Genomic DNA, 17,491 nt, shown 5'->3' with positions numbered 1-17,491 from the left:
AGATAAACACTACAAAATGTTGAAGGGTCTTATATGAACAACTACAGACAGCTTTCCACTGTGTCTAGGTTCTGTACAACAATAAAGGTTACCACAGCATGCCCACCTACCTGAACGTCCTCAATAATGCCATCCTTCGTGCCAACCTGCCTGCGTCCAAAGGCAACCCTGCTGCATATGGTAATGTGAGACACTGTCAACAGTGAATACTATGTACAAACATCTTATGTACAGTGTTGTTAAACACGATTTACACTGTGGTCGTCTTGTGTATAGATGAGTTTGTTAATTTTGTGTGTATTTCTTTTGAAGGTATCACACTGACAAACCATCCAATGAATCGTACCAGCGCCAGCCTCTCGTTGGACTACTTGTAAGTTGCTCATACCTGTGAATTCTTTCTATGAAGCCCTACATAACTATATATTGGTTTGTTTGTTCATTTAGTTAGCAACAGTACAAAAATATTAATAGAGAAACATTTAAAAAAAAAAAGGGAAACAGGAAATGGTGACTGTTCATCAGTACAGCAAAAAAATGTCTCTTTTGATTTTTGGAACTCAGTATTTTCAGTATTTTTCAAATAAATCATGGGAATGCCAAAGGGTTGAATGCATTTTAATAACACCATAAAGTGGAGGTTTTATTTTTTAATATATATATATGTGTGTGTGTGTGTGTATGTATGTATATATATATATATATGTGTGTGTGTGTGTATGTCAGTGTGCTTACTCAAGGAATGGATTCGATTACACCTTATTCATATTCACATGAAGCACCTTGAAGTGACTGATGCTGTGATTGTCATATTTGGAAAAATATTCAGCTCAGTCCATTGCCCAATTAACTCTGACCTTTATATGTATCATAAAGAGTATTTCTTTCAGTATTTTTGCCTTTTGGTAGAACACTTGGTTGAGCAGATATGGAGGTAAATTAGATTTTGAGACTGACAGACTGCGTTACCCCATAGTAACCTGCATGCACAGCACCTCATGCACATGGTGGAAGGAGCAGCTGTGATTCAGTGGATGCACTGAAAAAGTATGGACCTCTTAGTTAAAGTTAGTCCTTTTGCCGGCAGAGTTGGCGTGACATCGCCGTCACCCGTGTGGCTCTGTGGTCAGGTCCACATGTTATAGCTGCATGGTTATAAGTCACATGGGACTTGTGGGGGATCAGGAGGTGGCCCGCAAAGAGGGCTTGAACCATGTGTGTACCTGCTGACAGGTCTAGTTTTTAGTTGTTTTCTCATCCAACATCATTCAATCTGATTGATTCTATATTATTTATTTTTTCTTTTAATTTTTTTCTGCCCAGGCTCCAGGGTACAGATGTGGTGATTGCCATCTTCATCATCGTGGCCATGTCCTTTGTTCCAGCAAGCTTTGTAGTTTTCCTGGTAGCAGAGAAATCCACCAAGGCCAAACATCTGCAGTTTGTCAGTGGCTGTGACCCTGTTATCTACTGGCTAGCTAACTACATATGGGACATGGTGAGGAGGATGCGCCTGTGTGTCAATACAGATCATTGATTGAAACAAGCATCCCCTCATAAATATTTTTATCCATGAACAACATTCCACCATCATCCTTTGCTTTTTGAAAAAAATACAACTGTCTCAGGAACCAACAAAGTTTTAGTCCTTTAGTGTCTGTCGCGATACTCTGATAACCAGCAAGAATGAATAAACACAACCTCAGGGCCGCGCGTAGCAAATTTGTCCTTTTTATTTATTCATTTTAAATAGCTGCTGGGACATAACGGGCTTTAGCTAATAATGCCACCGAAAAATATCATCTTGATACCACAAAAATGTCTGATTCTTATACTAGTCAAACCTGTACTCTGCTAGTCTATAGCTTTCTACAGAATTAAAAATCACAAGTATTTATTTTCTATATTTAACATTAGAGCCTGACCGATATCAGTTGGCTGACATCGGCCAATTTGAGCCTTTCTTGAAAATATTGGTATAATATTGCTAATATGAAAACTTTTACCGAATACTCAACACAGAAAAACATTTGACTGTTTGAAATTGTGACATTATACAGTTTGTCCAGCAGAGGGTGATCTGACTGCATTGTTTACAATGCTGTCAAGCATGGCTGGGACCCCATCACCCATTGGTCACATTAATGACATTAAACCATCAGGCCTCTATTACATTTCTTTGGCAAAAGGGTTTGATGATGAAATGTTAGGAATCAGCGCCTTTTTTTTTTTCTTTTTTTTTTTTATGTATATCAGCAGATTAATCTGTATCATACGTTTTTGTTGTTTTTGTTTTGTTTTATTTTGTTTACTCCCTAACATTAGTATCTGTATCAGCCCCCAGAAATCCATATTGGTCAGGCTCAATTTCATATAAATTTTAGTGATCCCAAATTTTGAAAGCAGGTGCTGATGAATACGAGCGGGTTCTCTTTCTCTTGTCTCTCCCCAGCTGAACTACTTGGTGCCCGCCACGTGTTGTGTTATTATTCTGTTTGTGTTCGACCTGCCAGCCTACACCTCCTCAACGAACTTCCCTGCTGTCCTCTCCCTCTTTCTCCTCTACGGGTGAGTCACTGTACTGTACACACACATACACAGTTTCACTTTTTACTGAGCTGATCTTTGTGTTTCTAAGATACTGAGTGGATGTATTTTAATATAACAGTTTTAGCACTTTATGGCAGTGATACTCGAGTGCACGGCTCTTCAAAAGCCAATTGAAAGAGTGGCACTCTTTCAATTAACCTATGAATGTGTTGCTGACTCTGTATCAACTTTTCATGCCTTACAATATAAAGCGCCTTGGGGCAACTGTTTGTTGTGATTTGGCGCTATATAAAAAAAAAAATTGATTGATTGATTTTCACTGTGCTTCTATTAATATCTCAGCAATAGGACATCACAGATTAATAAACCTGGGAAGACTTGACTTCTCTTGACTGTCTTCTATTGTCATCATACAAAATGTACAGTGAGATTGAAGAGCGTCTCCTTTTTCAATGCAACAGACAATTAAATAAAAATCATAAGTATAAAAATTCTTATAAGAAAGGATAATATATACATATATAGTGAAATGAAGTTTCTAGTATTTACAGAAAGTGTGCAATAATTATTTAAACAAAATTGGGCAGGTGCATAAATTTGGGCACCCTTGTCATTTTATTGATTTGTATACATTCAGCACTAATTATTGGAACACAAAATTGGTTTGGTAAGCTCATTGACCCTTGACCTCCTGACACAGGTGAATCCAATAATGAGAAAGGGTATTTAAGGTGGTCATTTGCAAATGTTTCTCCTCTTTGCATCTCTTCTAATGAGTGGCAGCATGGGAGCCTCTAAACAACTCTCAAATGACCTGAAAACAAAGATTGTTCAACATCATGGTTTAGGGGAAGGATACAAAAAGCTATCTCAGAGATTTCAGCTGTCAGTTTCCACTGTGAGGAACATAGTGAGGAAATGGAAGGCAAGCAGGCACAGTACTAGTTAAGGCCTGAAGTGGCAGGCCAAGAAAAATCTCAAATAAGCTGAAGCGAAGGATGGTGAGAACAGTCATAGTCAACCCACAGACCTGCTCCAAAGACCTACAACATGATCTTGCTGCAGATAGTGTCTCTGTTCATCGTTCAACTATACAGCACACTTTGCACAACAAGATGCTGTAATGCAGAGGAAGCCTTTTCTGTGTACACACCACAAACAGAGTCACTTGATGTATGCTAAAGCACATTTGGACAAGCCAGCTTCATTTTGGAATAAGGTGCTGTGGACTGATGAAACTAAAATTGAGTTATTTGGACATAACAAGGTGCGGTTATGCATGGCTGAAATACAACACAGCATTCCAAGAAAAACACTTGCTACCTACAGTAAAATTTGGAGGTGGTTCCATCATGTTCTGTGGCTGTGTGGCCAGTGCAGGTACTGGGAATCTTGTTACAGTTGAGGGTCACATGGATTCCAGTCAATATCAGCAGATTCTTGAGAACAATGTTCAGGAATCAGTGACAAAGCTGATGTTGCGCCAGGGCTGGATCTTTCAACAAGACAACGACCCTAAACACTGCTCAAAATCTATTAAGGCATTCATGCAGAGGAACAACTACAATGTTCTTGAATGGCCATCTCAGTGCCCAGACCTGAATATTATTGAAAAACAGTAGTGTGATTTTAAGCGGGCTGTCCATGCTCGGAAACCAACAAACCTGAGATGAATACGGTAGTGTTCAGAATAATAGTAGTGTTATGTGACTAAAAAGATTAATCCAGGTTTTGAGTATATTTCTTATTGTTACATGGGAAACAAGGTACCAGTAGATTCAGTAGATTCTCACAAATCCAACAAGACCAAGCATTTATGATATGCACACTCTTAAGGTTATGAAATTGGGCTATTAGTAAAAAAAAAAAGTAGAAAAGGGGGTGTTCACAATAATAGTAGTGTGGCATTCAGTCAGTGAGTTTGTCAGTTTTGTGGAACAAACAGGTGTGAATCAGGTGTCCCCTATTTAAGGATGAAGCCAGCACCTGTTGAATATGCTTTTCTCTTTGAAAGCCTGAGGAAAATGGGATGTTCAAGACATTGTTCAGAAGAACAGCGTAGTTTGATTAAAAAGTTGATTGGAGAGGGGAAAACTTTTATACGCAGGTGCAAAAGATTATAGGCTGTTCATCTACAATGATCTCCAATGCTTTAAAATGTACAAAAAAAAAAAAAACAGAGACGCATGGAAGAAAATGGAAAACAACCATCAAAATGGATAGAAGAATAACCAGAATGACAAAGGCTCACCCATTAATCAGCTCCAGGATGATCAAAGACAGTCTGGAGTTACCTGTAAGTGCTGTGACAGTTAGAAGACGCCTGTATGAAGCTAATTTATTTGCAAGAATCCCCCCTAAAGTCCCTCTGTTAAATAAAAGACATGTGCAGAATAGGTTACAATTTGCCAAAGAACATATCAACTGGCCTAAAGAGAAATGGAGGAAGATTTTGTGGACTAATGAGAATAAAATTGTTCTTTTTTGGTCCAAGGGCCGCAGACACTTTGTGAGACGACCCCCAAACTCTGAATTCAAGCCACAGTTCACAGTGAAGACAGTGAAGCATGGTGGTGCAAGTATCATGATATGGGCATGTTTCTCCTACTATGGTGTTGGGCCTATATATCGCATACCAGGTATCATGGATCAGTTTGGCTATGTCAAAATACTTGAAGAGGTCACGTTGCCTTATGCTGAAGAGGACATGCCCTTGAAATGGGTGTTTCAACAAGACAATGACCCCAAGCACACTAGTAAATGAGCAAAATCTTGGTTCCAAACCAACAAAATTAATGCCTCGCAGATGTGAAGAAATCATGAAAAACTGTGGTTATACAACTAAATACTAGTTTAGTGATTCACAGGATTGCTAAAAAAGCAGTTTGACCATAATAGGTTTGAGTTTGTAGCGTCAACAGCAGATGCTACTATTACTGTGAACACCCCCTTTTCTACTTTTTTTTTTACTAATAGCCAATTTCATAGCCTTAAGAGTGTGCATATCATGAATGCTTGGTCTGGTTGGATTTGTGAGAATCTACTGAATCTACTGGTACCTTCTTTCCCAAGTATTAATAAGAAATATACTCAAAACCTGGATTAATCTTTTTAGTCACATAGCACTACTATTATTCTGAACACTACTGTATGAAGAATGGTCCAAAATACCTTCAACCAGAATCCAGACTCTCATTGGAAGCTATAGGAAGCGTTTAGAGTCTGTTATTTCTGCAAAAGGAGGATCTACTAAATATTGAAGTATTTTTTCTGTTGGGGTGCCCAAATTTATGCACCTGCCTAATTTTGTTTAAAGAATTGTTGCACACTTTCTGTAAATCCTATAAACTTTATTTCACTTCTCAAATATCACTGTTTTCTACTATATGATATATTTAACTAAAATTGCTGATTCAAACAACCAATGATTTGTAAAGGAAAATCATGGAAATCATCAGGGGTGCCCAAACGTTTACATAGAACTGTATTTGTCCTATCAACTTTTCATTTTCACAGCCTTCATCCTTGACTCAAAATACATAAACATACCAAATGGCAAATGTCAGTTCTCCCCAGTTTTTGCATGATCAAAGCCATACACACGCACACAGAGGCTATTAGGCTATTATATATATATATATATGTATGTATGTATGTGTATGTACTTTTTATGGTGTTTCATAGTGATTGGTTGAGTCCTTGATTGACGTCCTAACCAATAACGCAAAGATGGCATTTGCCTGTTTAAGTGATGCTGTACTCTCAGAGTAATGCTTAATTCAGAATTTAAATTGTGGTGTCTTCATTTATACCAAGTAATAGTAACAGTTTTTGTTAAAATTCACATTCTGAAAGGTTTTGAGCTCCTCTTGGTTTGTGTTCATCAATAATACTATGAGGTCTTGACTAAGTCATTCCTTCCAGGTGGTCCATCACTCCGATTATGTACCCTGCATCTTTCTGGTTTGAGGTTCCCAGTACAGCCTACGTGTTCCTCATAGTCATAAACCTCTTCATAGGCATCACAGCCACAGTTGCAACCTTCCTTCTTCAGCTCTTTGAACACGACAAGGTGAGTTTGAATCTTATTACTCTGAGCTTCATCTCTGCCACAGTTTGTCCATGTTCCAAAGGCTGGCCTATCCAATGTCCCCCTTACAGTTATGATATTAAGGAAGAGAATCAGCCGTTCGTTCCAGATGACTGAGCGTCCCTCACTTAGCTGAAACATTTGATTTTGTCCCATCCACAGGCTGTCGTCTCATTTCCACGTAGCTTTTGTGTACTCAGCCTTGATGACTGCTTACCTATTTGTTCCTGTGGAATCCTCCGTGATGTCCGGCACAGTGCAAAGGTCTTCCTTCCATTTTTTTTTCCCCAGTCTGGAATTTGCTTTGAGTATGTTGGGGGAGAAGTAACTTTTGCGGTGGATTTTGGAGAGACTGTGTGCGGTCAAAGTGTATTTGGAGAATTAAAAAGAAAACTGTTTGGCAGCTTCAAGACATTGTTCATACTAGTTATTTCTTGCGGCGGTAAGAGGTGGATTTGTCACTTCTTGTTTTTGTCTCCATAGAGTGCCGTGTGTATATTCTACACAACTGGATGAGCACAAACGGCCTCTGATTACAGCTGTGGTCTCTAATGAGATAAGGAAAAGCAGCATCGAAATATACTACAACCATGTTTGTCTTTTCATGGATATTACCTTCTGTTTGGTTGTTTTGTTGTGTGTACAAACAGGTTGTAGGTAATGAAGTTGCTTATGAATATGCGCATGTCTGTGTGTGCGCGTGAGCTCGACTTGAAACCTGGTTTTTGCTGGTCGGTGGTGTCTTCAGCTGCCTCGTGATACCAGTGAAGGGGTTGAACACACCTCATTTTAAGGTACCAGATGAGCAAAAGTTCAGCTTCCTATTGACACGACGTGAAAACAGACAGCATCAGACCAAAACGACGGGCGGTATTTGCATTGCACCGCACTCTGATGGGGTCTTTTTGCTTCTGTCACAGGCGATTGTAGTCAGTGTGTGAACTTTTCAGCTGACGATTGTGAAAATCCTTTTGAACAGAGATATCATTTGTGGAATATAACCGTTTGGCTCTATTTACACATCTTATATTTCTGCTTTAGATAATTCTCCTCCTTTTATTTATTTTTGTTTGTTTGTTGGTTTGGTTTCTTCTCCAGGATCTGAAGAGAGTCAACAGCTATCTGAAGTCCTGTTTCTTGATCTTTCCCAACTACAACCTTGGTCACGGTTTGATGGAGATGGCCTACAATGAGTACATCAATGAATACTACGCCAAAATAGGTACATTCACATTTAAAGGAGATTGTTCTGGTGTCTGAACAGTGTTGTTTCTGTTGATTATTGTCTAGACTCCTACGATCTCCTTGTTCCTCTTCCTCCTCCTTGAAAAGCACATCAAGGCAACAATTTAGAATCCAGAAATTTTAATGCATAGTTTTTTTCTCTCACTTTCTTAGCAACTTTCTAAAATGACTAACCTTGAAGTACTGTGTTATTGATAAGCTTTTACGCACTAGTTTTATCGTGTATACATGAACCCTGTTTGATTCCAGGTCAGTTTGATAAGATGAAGTCTCCCTTTGAGTGGGACATCGTGACTCGAGGACTTGTTGCCATGACAATCGAAGGCTTTGTTGGCTTCCTCATCACCATCCTGTGCCAGTATAACTTCCTCAGGAAACCCCCGTGAGTCCGCGCACCATAATCTCTGCTCGTCTGTGTGCACGTGCAGATGTTGATTCAATTATTCAGACTTCAGAATTTCATTGCATTTAGAATGTTTTTGCACACCTTCACATTTGTGATGATTTGGTCAAACACAACAACGATTTAATTCCTTTTGTCCTCCCGCCTAAAGTCACACTCAGTGACCTATAATAATAATAATAATAATAAAGAGAAAATGGGATTTTAGAATTCCTTGTATGTATATCGCAGTTTGACGTTGTTGGGTTGAGTCTTTTGTCCACCTTGTGTGTTGACCCAGGAGGGTTCCTGTCAGCTGCCAGCCTATAGAGGATGATGATGTTGATGTTGCCTGTGAGAGGCGAAGAGTTCTCCGAGGAGATGCCAATAACGACATGCTGAAGATCGAGAACCTTACGAAGGTTGGCACTAAAGTGTCTCATGAATTAGTACAATCTACTTTTCACGATTTATTAAGGAAAACATGGTGTTTGTCCAGTATGTTCATTGCTTTTGATGATGAGCAAGGCGTCGACAGGATCAGCAGCTAAAACGGTTTCAAAAGGCACGTGCTGTCAGTCTGCGTGTGGTAGTTTACTAAAGCAGGGTCCCAGACCTTGATTTATGTCTAGAGCAGGGGTGGCCAAGTTCGGTCCTCGAGAGCCACCTTCCTGACACTCTTAGTTGTCTCCCTGCTCCAACACACCTGAATCCAATGAAAGACTCATTGAAAGTCTGCTAACGAGTCTTTCATTGGATTCAGGTGTGTTGGAGCAGGGAGACAACTAAGAGTGTCAGGAAGGTGGCTCTCGAGGACCGAACATGGCCACCCCTGGTCTAGATCTAAACCAAGTTCTCCTTTTGGAAAATTAGTTATGCTACACATTTATGGTCTAACCCCCCCCCCCCCCCCCCCCCCCCCCCCCCGCCAAAAAAAAAAAACAGGCATGTTTGTTTTTTGACTGTGGGGACCCCCTCTCCCCCTGCCAAAATAAAAAATAAATGAAATTTACTGTGAGTGTTTTCACTAAGTCTGCTCGTGTTTGGTCTGTTGTTCAGGTTTATAAGTCCAGGAAGATGGGTCGTATTCTGGCTGTGGACCGGTTGTGTCTGGGTGTTCGTCCTGGCGAATGCTTCGGGTTGCTGGGAGTGAATGGAGCCGGAAAGACCACCACCTTTAAAATGCTCACTGGAGACGAGTGCACCACTGGTGGAGAGGCCTTCATTAATGGAAACAGGTACGCGCTAACCTGCAGTATGTACATTTAGCATACAAGGTAGTAAAAGCCATTGGCATGGAGATGCTAAGTGCTGTGGCACATAGGCAGGATAGGTGTAGCATCAATAAAGACGTGATCACCTTGCTTAGATTAGAGTTACCCGGTAAACAATACAATTCATTTCTTGGTGAAAATCTGGCCTTGACCTCAGCCCCAACTACCTTGACCTATGACAAAATGAACCCTGAAAGAGTGATTCCACGGTTGACCTTCATCCACTTACCAAATTTGGGAGAATTCAGCCAAAGGACCAGGGAGGAGTAGACCAATAAACACACTCAGATATCACCTTGACCTCAATGATTAACACTTCACAAATTTGACCTTGCCTGGGAAATAGAGTAGCACAGTCTCCTTTGAACATCTGTGTGATATCGCGGGATTTGACCACTTCCAGGGACAGCCTGCCAGTGTGCAACACAAACACAGCATCACTTCACACGGGAAAATGGTGCACTTTTTTGTTTTTGGCTGCAGTCACCGAAGCAGTGGTATAAAGTGCAGGGGTTTTTTTTCGGTTCCCAGTGGAGAAGGGAAGACGAGGCAAATAGGAGAGGTTGTGTCAGTAAGTGTTAGCCTACACAGTTAACCAGAGTAGCTCTGTTCTCTCACCTGCAAAACCGCCTCAACATGTTTGAGCTCTGGGTCATAAACAAACCACAACACATGTCCACTTTCCATGTTCACTTTGTTTGCTGTGTATTTTCACAAAAAAACTCAGAGAAAGTGCTGTGTTTCTGTTTGGGACATACGAGGACTGTCCCCGGATGTAGGATTATTGCGTCATATGTGTCATTTTAACCCTCTGGGGCCGACGCTGTTGTATACGACGGCTAAGACCAAGCTTTACTAAATTATAAATAATGTTTAAATGGTACGAGATAGAAACTTCCTTTTTTTTTTTTCTGAAAAGTTAACTCTGTGGACTTTCAAGCCAGCCATCAGCCATCTTTGTGCTCCTCGTAGAAGCTCTATGATGACGTGTCCAATCAGAATTGGTTCACCGTCACATGGTTTTCCAAAATCCAATCATAGGGCAGATTTATCTCACGTGAAAAGCCAAAGATCGTTTTCAGGAGTGATGTGTTACTAGTTGGCCCGTTTGAATAGTCCCCTGGGTGCTCCAATAAGTACATACTATTAGTACATACTCAGTGTGCCCTGCACCATTACGCACAGCGATCAGTGAAAGCAGGAGCAGACAGAGAGCCTCTGATGACAATCTCTCGTGCTCAAACAAAGAGTGTGTAACTATCAGGATTGCTCCACTAGTTTGCATGTGAATGTTACTGGATAACTATGTTGCTTTCTCTGCGTAAAGCACTGTTTACCATATCAATGGACAACAAAACGCATAGACCATTTTGTATATATTGTTCAAAGTGTGCATTTGTGTTTATTGTTTGAACCTTTCTGTTGTACAGTCTTTCACACAAGACCTCAAATTACCTTTATAAAGTGTCAAAACAGTTGTTTATTATAGTTTGCTGTTTGTTTTTAATAAATGTGTGTGGAAAATTATTTTTCGCTTTATTTTTTCCTTGCCTATTTTTGATTGTAAACCTTTATTACACTTATAAAACACAACAAAAACATATATATTCTAAAGAGAAAAAGAGACATAAAACTTGATTGTGGGATGCAGGGAGAGCTGTTAACAGCAATAATAAAACATTTATGCCAGGTGAGTGAACTGTCCAAAAAATGCCCTCGGACCCCAGAGGGTTAACCCTTCAGCGCTCACCCTCAAATGAGACTGCGGTGCCCATTTCCAGACAGTCCGCTCTAAGAATGGTCCAGCTCTTAGCTATGTGCCACGTTGTTAGTCTAGTCCTGAATTGTGGTTGTTTGTGTTCTTCTAGTTGTGGATGCAGCTTGAAGACCTGAACTCACTGTCTCCCCTTTGTCTTTGTGTTTGTGTAGTATCTTGAAGGATCTGTTGCGTGTACAGCAGAGTATCGGTTACTGTCCGCAGTTTGATGCTCTGTTTGATGATCTGACAGCCAGGGAACATCTGGAGCTGTACACCCGTCTCCGCGGTATACCCTGGAAGGACCGGGACAGGGTTGGTCTTGCATGGTCACATGACATGTACACTTACTCCCAACTTGATTTTGGCTTAAAAGTCTAATTTAAAAATGACCAAATGTTGAATGTTTAAAGTCACAAGTACAAGCACTGATATGCATGTTTGTCCTCCACAAGGTGGTGCAGTGGGCCTTAGAGAAGCTGGAGTTGTCCAAGTATGCAGACAAGCCTGCTGGCACTTACAGTGGAGGAAACAAACGCAAGCTTTCCACTGCCATAGCTCTGATTGGATACCCCTCCCTCATTTTCCTGGTAGGATCTTTGAGTGGATGTTTTTGGCACATACATCTTGTTGATATCACATGAAGAGCAGATTATGAGGGTCACTCAAAAAAAAATGTTCTACTCACTCCAGTTGGATTAGTCTGAACAGGTTGTATTTTTGCATTCTAGGATGAGCCAACCACTGGAATGGACCCAAAGGCCCGCAGGTTCCTGTGGAACTTAATCCTGGACATAATCAAAACTGGACGCTCAGTCGTGCTGACATCACACAGGTGAGACGGTGGAATTCTTCAGGGTTTGAAGAAAACGTGAATTAGTCTTGCCGTTCCGGCACTTTCCTGTACTTTTTACATTTATCCATGTGTGTTTCTGTGCAGTATGGAAGAGTGTGAGGCTTTGTGCACCAGACTGGGAATCATGGTCAACGGCAGATTTAAATGTCTAGCCAGCATCCAGCACCTCAAGAACAGGTGAAGAAGCTACAAGTCCAAGTCCTTTGCCTTCCCCGAGTCGGCCTGTTGTTGCTCATGAAGTGTTGTCATCAGCATAGTATAGAGAAAAACCACCTTAGTGATCGGCACAGCAACATGTCCTTACTAAATACCAATTTTAGTAATTTATTTACCAATTTAATTTTGATTTATAATCCTGCAGATTTGGGGATGGTTACATGATCACAGTGAGAACCAGGAGCAGCGCCAACGTGAAGGAGGTGGTTCGATTCTTCAACAGAAATTTTCCTGAGGCCGTCCTGAAGGTAGATCTTCTCAAACCGTCTGTCCTGCCACAAAGCAAATACAAAGTAGTAACTGGTGAAATGTCTATCAATGATGTTTTTCAGCATCGTTTTTGAGCCTGTTGTAGCTTTTTGCACTTCATGATGAAAATGAATCACTGAATATTCTTTTTTGGGGGGTGATTCTTTGTTTACAGGAGCGCCACCACACAAAGGTTCAATACCAGCTGAAGTCTGAGCGGATCTCACTGGCTCAGGTCTTCAGTAAGATGGAGCAGGTGGTGGAGGTGCTGGGCATCGAAGACTACTCCGTCAGCCAGACCACTCTGGACAACGTGGGTCACTGAAATAAAGATTCAACATTTTTCTAGAATTCCTGTTGTGATTTATTTATTTTTAGAGGTGGACTTGTAAACACTCAACTTGACAGTAAATCTGAAAATGTCTGAAAATGATTCTCTGAGAGCAGTCCTTTTGTAGCTTAGTGGTTAGCACTGTTGCCTCATAGTAAGAAAGTCGTGGGGTTGATTTCCACCTGGGGCCTTTCCGTGTGGAGTTTGTATGTTCTCCCCGTGTTTGTGTGGGGTTCCTCCCACATCCAAAGACATGCAGGTTATATGAATTGGAAACTTTAAATTGTCCAGGTCTCCCTTGTAAACAAGATCTTGATCTCAACCTGCTTAAAAAAAAAAAAAAAATCAATATTCTACAGCACTTTCAGTGGTTTTGTGTGTACAGATATTTCTTGAAACTGTGTGAAAACTTTCTGAAATTGAAAGTTCAGTTTCCGTGTGGACAAGACATGACACTAGCATATGTAGCTGCCAAATATTGATCATATTGGTGTGTGTGTGTGTGTGTGTATATGTATGTGTGTGTATATATATGTATATGTATGTATGTATGTGTATATATATATATATATAAACACACACACACAGTACAGGCCAAAGGTTTGGACACACCTTCTCATTCAATGCGTTTTCTTTATTTTCATGACTATTTAGTACATTGTAGATTCTCACTGAATGCATCAAAACTATGAATGAATACATGTGGAGTTATGTCCTTAACAAAAAAAAGGTGAAATAACTGAAAACATGTTTTATATTCTAGTTTCTTCAAAATAGCCACCCTTTGCTCTGATTACTGGTTTGCACACTCTTGGCATTCTCTCAATGAGCTTTAAGAGGTAGTCACCTGAAATGGTTTTCCAACAGTCTTGAAGGAGTTCCCGGAGGTGTTTAGCACTTGTTGGCCCCTTTACCTTCACTCTGCGGTCCAGCTCACCCCAAACCATCTCGATTGGGTTCAGGTCCGGTGACTGTGGAGGCCAGGTCATCTGCCGCAGCACTCATCACTCTCATTCATAGTTTTGATGCCTTCAGTGAGAATCTACAGTGTACTAAATAGTCATGAAAATGCATTGAATGAGAAGGTGTGTCCAAACGTTTGGCCTGTACTGTATATATGATTGTTAATCGTTTATTTGAATATTAATATAAACTAAGGAATGATTTAGACCGACAAAGTGTTACTTTTAACTTTGCACTTAGTCAATTGAATATTTTTTCCACTGCTTGTTGTTTGTATGTTTTTTGTAAAATGTTTGTGTGGTTTCTGGTGTTTTTTTACGGTGACTAATATTTCCTCCTTTTATCTCCTTCCACCATCAAGGTGTTTGTCAACTTTGCCAAAAAGCAAAGTGACAATCTGGACCAGCAAGAGTTACCGCCCCCTAGTGACGGACAGTCACCCCTGCAGCGCATCCTGAACCTGTTGAAGTCTCAACCAGCCAACACGGAGCTCAGCGCTCTGATCAGCGAGGCGCCAGAAGAGCTGGAGAGCGACGATGAAGGACTCATCAGCTTTGAAGAGGAAAGGGTAAGGAGTTTTCACAACCTGCTGCCAATTCTGCCGGATTGAACATGTATTTATTACGTATGGTTTCATGTTTGATTGGATTTTGGTGTCGGTGCTGTTCTGCAGGTGCAGCTCTCCTTCAATACAGACACTCTGTGTTAAAACAGACACTGAGCGAACGCACAGATGAGGTCTGACTCTGGATCAGGACCAGGTACCCGCTGGGTTAAACCTTGAAGAGGACCAAAACTCTCTGGGCCGTGGACGTAGCAGCAGTTTGGTATTTCAGCCTCAAATCCTTCATCACGGTGGTTTAATTTTGGAAAAACCCAGCCTGCTGCGCTGGATCGGATCAGCCGGAAAAGACGGCGCTGAGACTGTTCGATGTTGTCCGGGAATGTTTCCGTATTCATTTATTTTCAGAATGTGTATCAGTGGAGACGTTGACGAGTTGTTGCCGATCCGTGTGTTTTAAGACTGTTCCAGCACGCTCCGTGCCAAAGCGGCCGCATGTCGTCGGGAACGCTGCACCAAACTCAACCTGCCTTCAGGGCATGCTGCGATGATCCACACTTGTGTCTAATGTGTTCTATTTTTCTGTGGCAAGAAGACGGATTTATTTTGGCCGTTGAATGGTGTGGCACCTGATTTAGTTTGCAATAATGGGGGAGCTGGTGACGTGCACTCGTGACACGGGGACGTGCTGAGCTTTCCCCTGTCAGACAGAATGTATGTGGCATGATTATCGTCCTGACGGTGCCTCCCGTCTCTATAAACCAACTCATTTTAACACATTTTCTCACAGAATGGCACTTTCATCTGAATACTCTCTTTTGTCTTGTATTTTTTGGGTGGCGGGTGGGGGGCACGGTAACTTAATATTCAGTGATGGTAATCAACATTTGAACATTATTCTTCTTACATTCGGTTCTTATAATAGCTGCTACCATCACTGTCATAAGTACAAGTTCTTGTTCTAACGGCAGATGTACAGCAACGATTTTCAGGTAAAGCTGTGTTTCTGAGTTTAGGTTTTTGGGGGGTGTGGCTACACGTCCCAGACTCGTTTCCCGAATGGTTACTGGTACAAGACCTTTCTGCGCAATAACGCTCCAACTCTCACAAACAGCTACAATGAAACCCAACAGTATGAACATGTATTGCACTACTACTACTACTATTATTACTATTACTACTTCTAACCCAGTGTCACTATGTGGTGATCTGTATCAGTCTTTTTTCCGTCCTGTGAAATCTTGCAGGTTTTCACTACTGATTCCAAATGGTGACAAGTTCCACAAAAAGATCAGGAGTTTTACGTTATTCAAGGTTTTTTATAAAATCTCTCGTGAAGTGGTAGTACTGCAATATGTTGTTAATCACCACACGGTGGTACTGGATTGTGTCGTAGCCACTCGTTGTCAGAGTGCCAGTGTACACCGGTCCTGTAGCCACCTTTATTTATTTATTTTTTGTGATTAATTTGTTAATTTTCTCAGCTGATTCCACTCATGTTCTGGTGATTCACGTGGACTCTCTGCTTCATGAAGCCCTTGTCGTCAAACAACAAAAACGGACTGTTCGTATTTCTTTATTGTTCTCGGAATGTAAAGCTGGGGAGAATTTTCAGGCTGGGGTTTATTTTTGAGTGAATTCTTTTTGAAAGATGACCTAAAGGAAAACGTATTTAATGATATAACACTTTATAACGTGATGCTTTTTTGTGTGTGTGTGTGTGTGTGTGTGTGAATCTAAACCTCAGTCAACAACTGCTTCAAATTGAGCTTCGATCATTTTAATAGTCTTTCTCCGACAAGAAAATCTACAAAATGTGAGCTCCTCTTGCAAATTATGAAGGAAAACATTTAATTTGTAATTATTTTGACATGGACAAAGTTATTTTTTGTGGTGTTACTGTGTTTTTTCAGTTTCTTGAATCTTTGCTTCGTTCGGAATTCTTCATGTTGATTATTTAATAACATATTTCAAATGCAACACTTGGGAGTGAAAACTTGAGGTTTAATTTGCTTATATATAAACTAACTGAGGAAACACATCTGGCCAGTCAAGTTTTTGGTCCATTAAAAATATCAACCACAAACGATGTGCTTTAATTTCTGGGTAAAATAGCGCTGGATTTTTTTTTTTTTTCAGAGCAAATGAAAGTTGAAATTATTTTCTTTAAAATAAACATCTCCACAATATGATCTAATTTTTTTTTTTTTTTTTTAGTACTGTGCTGTACCTTTTTTTTGTTGTTATTGCTGATTAACTGAATTATATGCGCTTTATATGGATTATATGTCCTTTAAGCTCACAACTCTGTTGGTATCTAAATATTCTAAGTTTACGTGTAGGAGGAGAGAAACAAACAGTTTTCTGTCTAAATTGATCAAACGCTGGCAGACATCACCAGGTGCAGTCATGATCTTGTCCTTTGGAGTTGGAGGTTTTGTTTCACTTTGCTCTGTTTATTAGGAACTATGAATGTGTGTAAATTGTTTATTCTGTGCACATTGACATTTTCCGTAACACTGAAGCTTGTGTATGATTAAAACTTTGGTTTCTGATGCATTTGTGCTTCACACTGAATGATTTTTTTTGTCCATCTGTCCAACCAAAGAAAAGTCTAAGATTAAACTTTATTGATCCCACAGCGGGGAAAATCACTTGTTGCAGCATCAAGTCGTATAGTAGTGAAGAAAAAGTGGCGGCACAGTGGCTTAGTGGTTAGCACTGTTGCCTCACAGCAAGCAGGTCAAGGGTTTGAGTCCCACCTGTGGCCTTTCTGTGTGGAGTTTGCATGTTTTTGCTTGTGTGGGTTTCCTCCCACATTTAAGACATGCAGGGTAGGTGAATTGTAAACTTCATAATTGTCCAGGTCTCCATTGCAAAAGAGATCTCTATCTCAATGGAACTAACCTAGTTGAATAAAGATTAAATTAAAATTTTTAAAAATTAAAGAAAAGTGTTTACATTAAAGAAAGGCGACTAAAGTATGTTTGCTGGTGGGTGCATAAATACTGATGTGA

At 40.4% G+C, this 17,491-nt stretch overlaps 1 protein-coding gene across 3 annotated transcripts in view; it reads left to right on the top strand.

The window, feature by feature from the left end:
* abca2 (ATP-binding cassette, sub-family A (ABC1), member 2) overlaps nt 1-15,256 on the top strand; it is a 178,220-nt gene extending 162,964 nt beyond the window's left edge. For all 3 annotated transcript variants that reach the window (XM_034171301.1, XM_034171302.1, XM_034171300.1), the window contains 17 exons: nt 69-180; nt 313-373; nt 1,324-1,498; nt 2,453-2,568; nt 6,475-6,622; nt 7,739-7,862; nt 8,135-8,267; nt 8,569-8,689; nt 9,327-9,505; nt 11,471-11,612; nt 11,753-11,887; nt 12,029-12,132; nt 12,238-12,330; nt 12,515-12,617; nt 12,794-12,931; nt 14,274-14,480; nt 14,586-15,256. In XM_034171301.1, coding sequence (XP_034027192.1) covers nt 69-180; nt 313-373; nt 1,324-1,498; nt 2,453-2,568; nt 6,475-6,622; nt 7,739-7,862; nt 8,135-8,267; nt 8,569-8,689; nt 9,327-9,505; nt 11,471-11,612; nt 11,753-11,887; nt 12,029-12,132; nt 12,238-12,330; nt 12,515-12,617; nt 12,794-12,931; nt 14,274-14,480; nt 14,586-14,621 — 2,127 coding nt within the window. In that variant the 3' untranslated portion in view covers nt 14,622-15,256. The remainder of the gene's footprint in view (nt 1-68; nt 181-312; nt 374-1,323; nt 1,499-2,452; nt 2,569-6,474; nt 6,623-7,738; nt 7,863-8,134; nt 8,268-8,568; nt 8,690-9,326; nt 9,506-11,470; nt 11,613-11,752; nt 11,888-12,028; nt 12,133-12,237; nt 12,331-12,514; nt 12,618-12,793; nt 12,932-14,273; nt 14,481-14,585) is intronic.
* Nucleotides 15,257-17,491: the final 2,235 nt, after the last annotated feature.

The sequence above is a fragment of the Thalassophryne amazonica genome, chromosome 5 (assembly GCF_902500255.1).
Source record: "Thalassophryne amazonica chromosome 5, fThaAma1.1, whole genome shotgun sequence".
Taxonomy (NCBI): Eukaryota; Metazoa; Chordata; class Actinopteri; order Batrachoidiformes; family Batrachoididae; genus Thalassophryne; species Thalassophryne amazonica.
The sequence above is the reverse complement of the archived record's forward strand: the minus strand, read 5'-3'. Positions and strand labels throughout refer to the sequence as shown.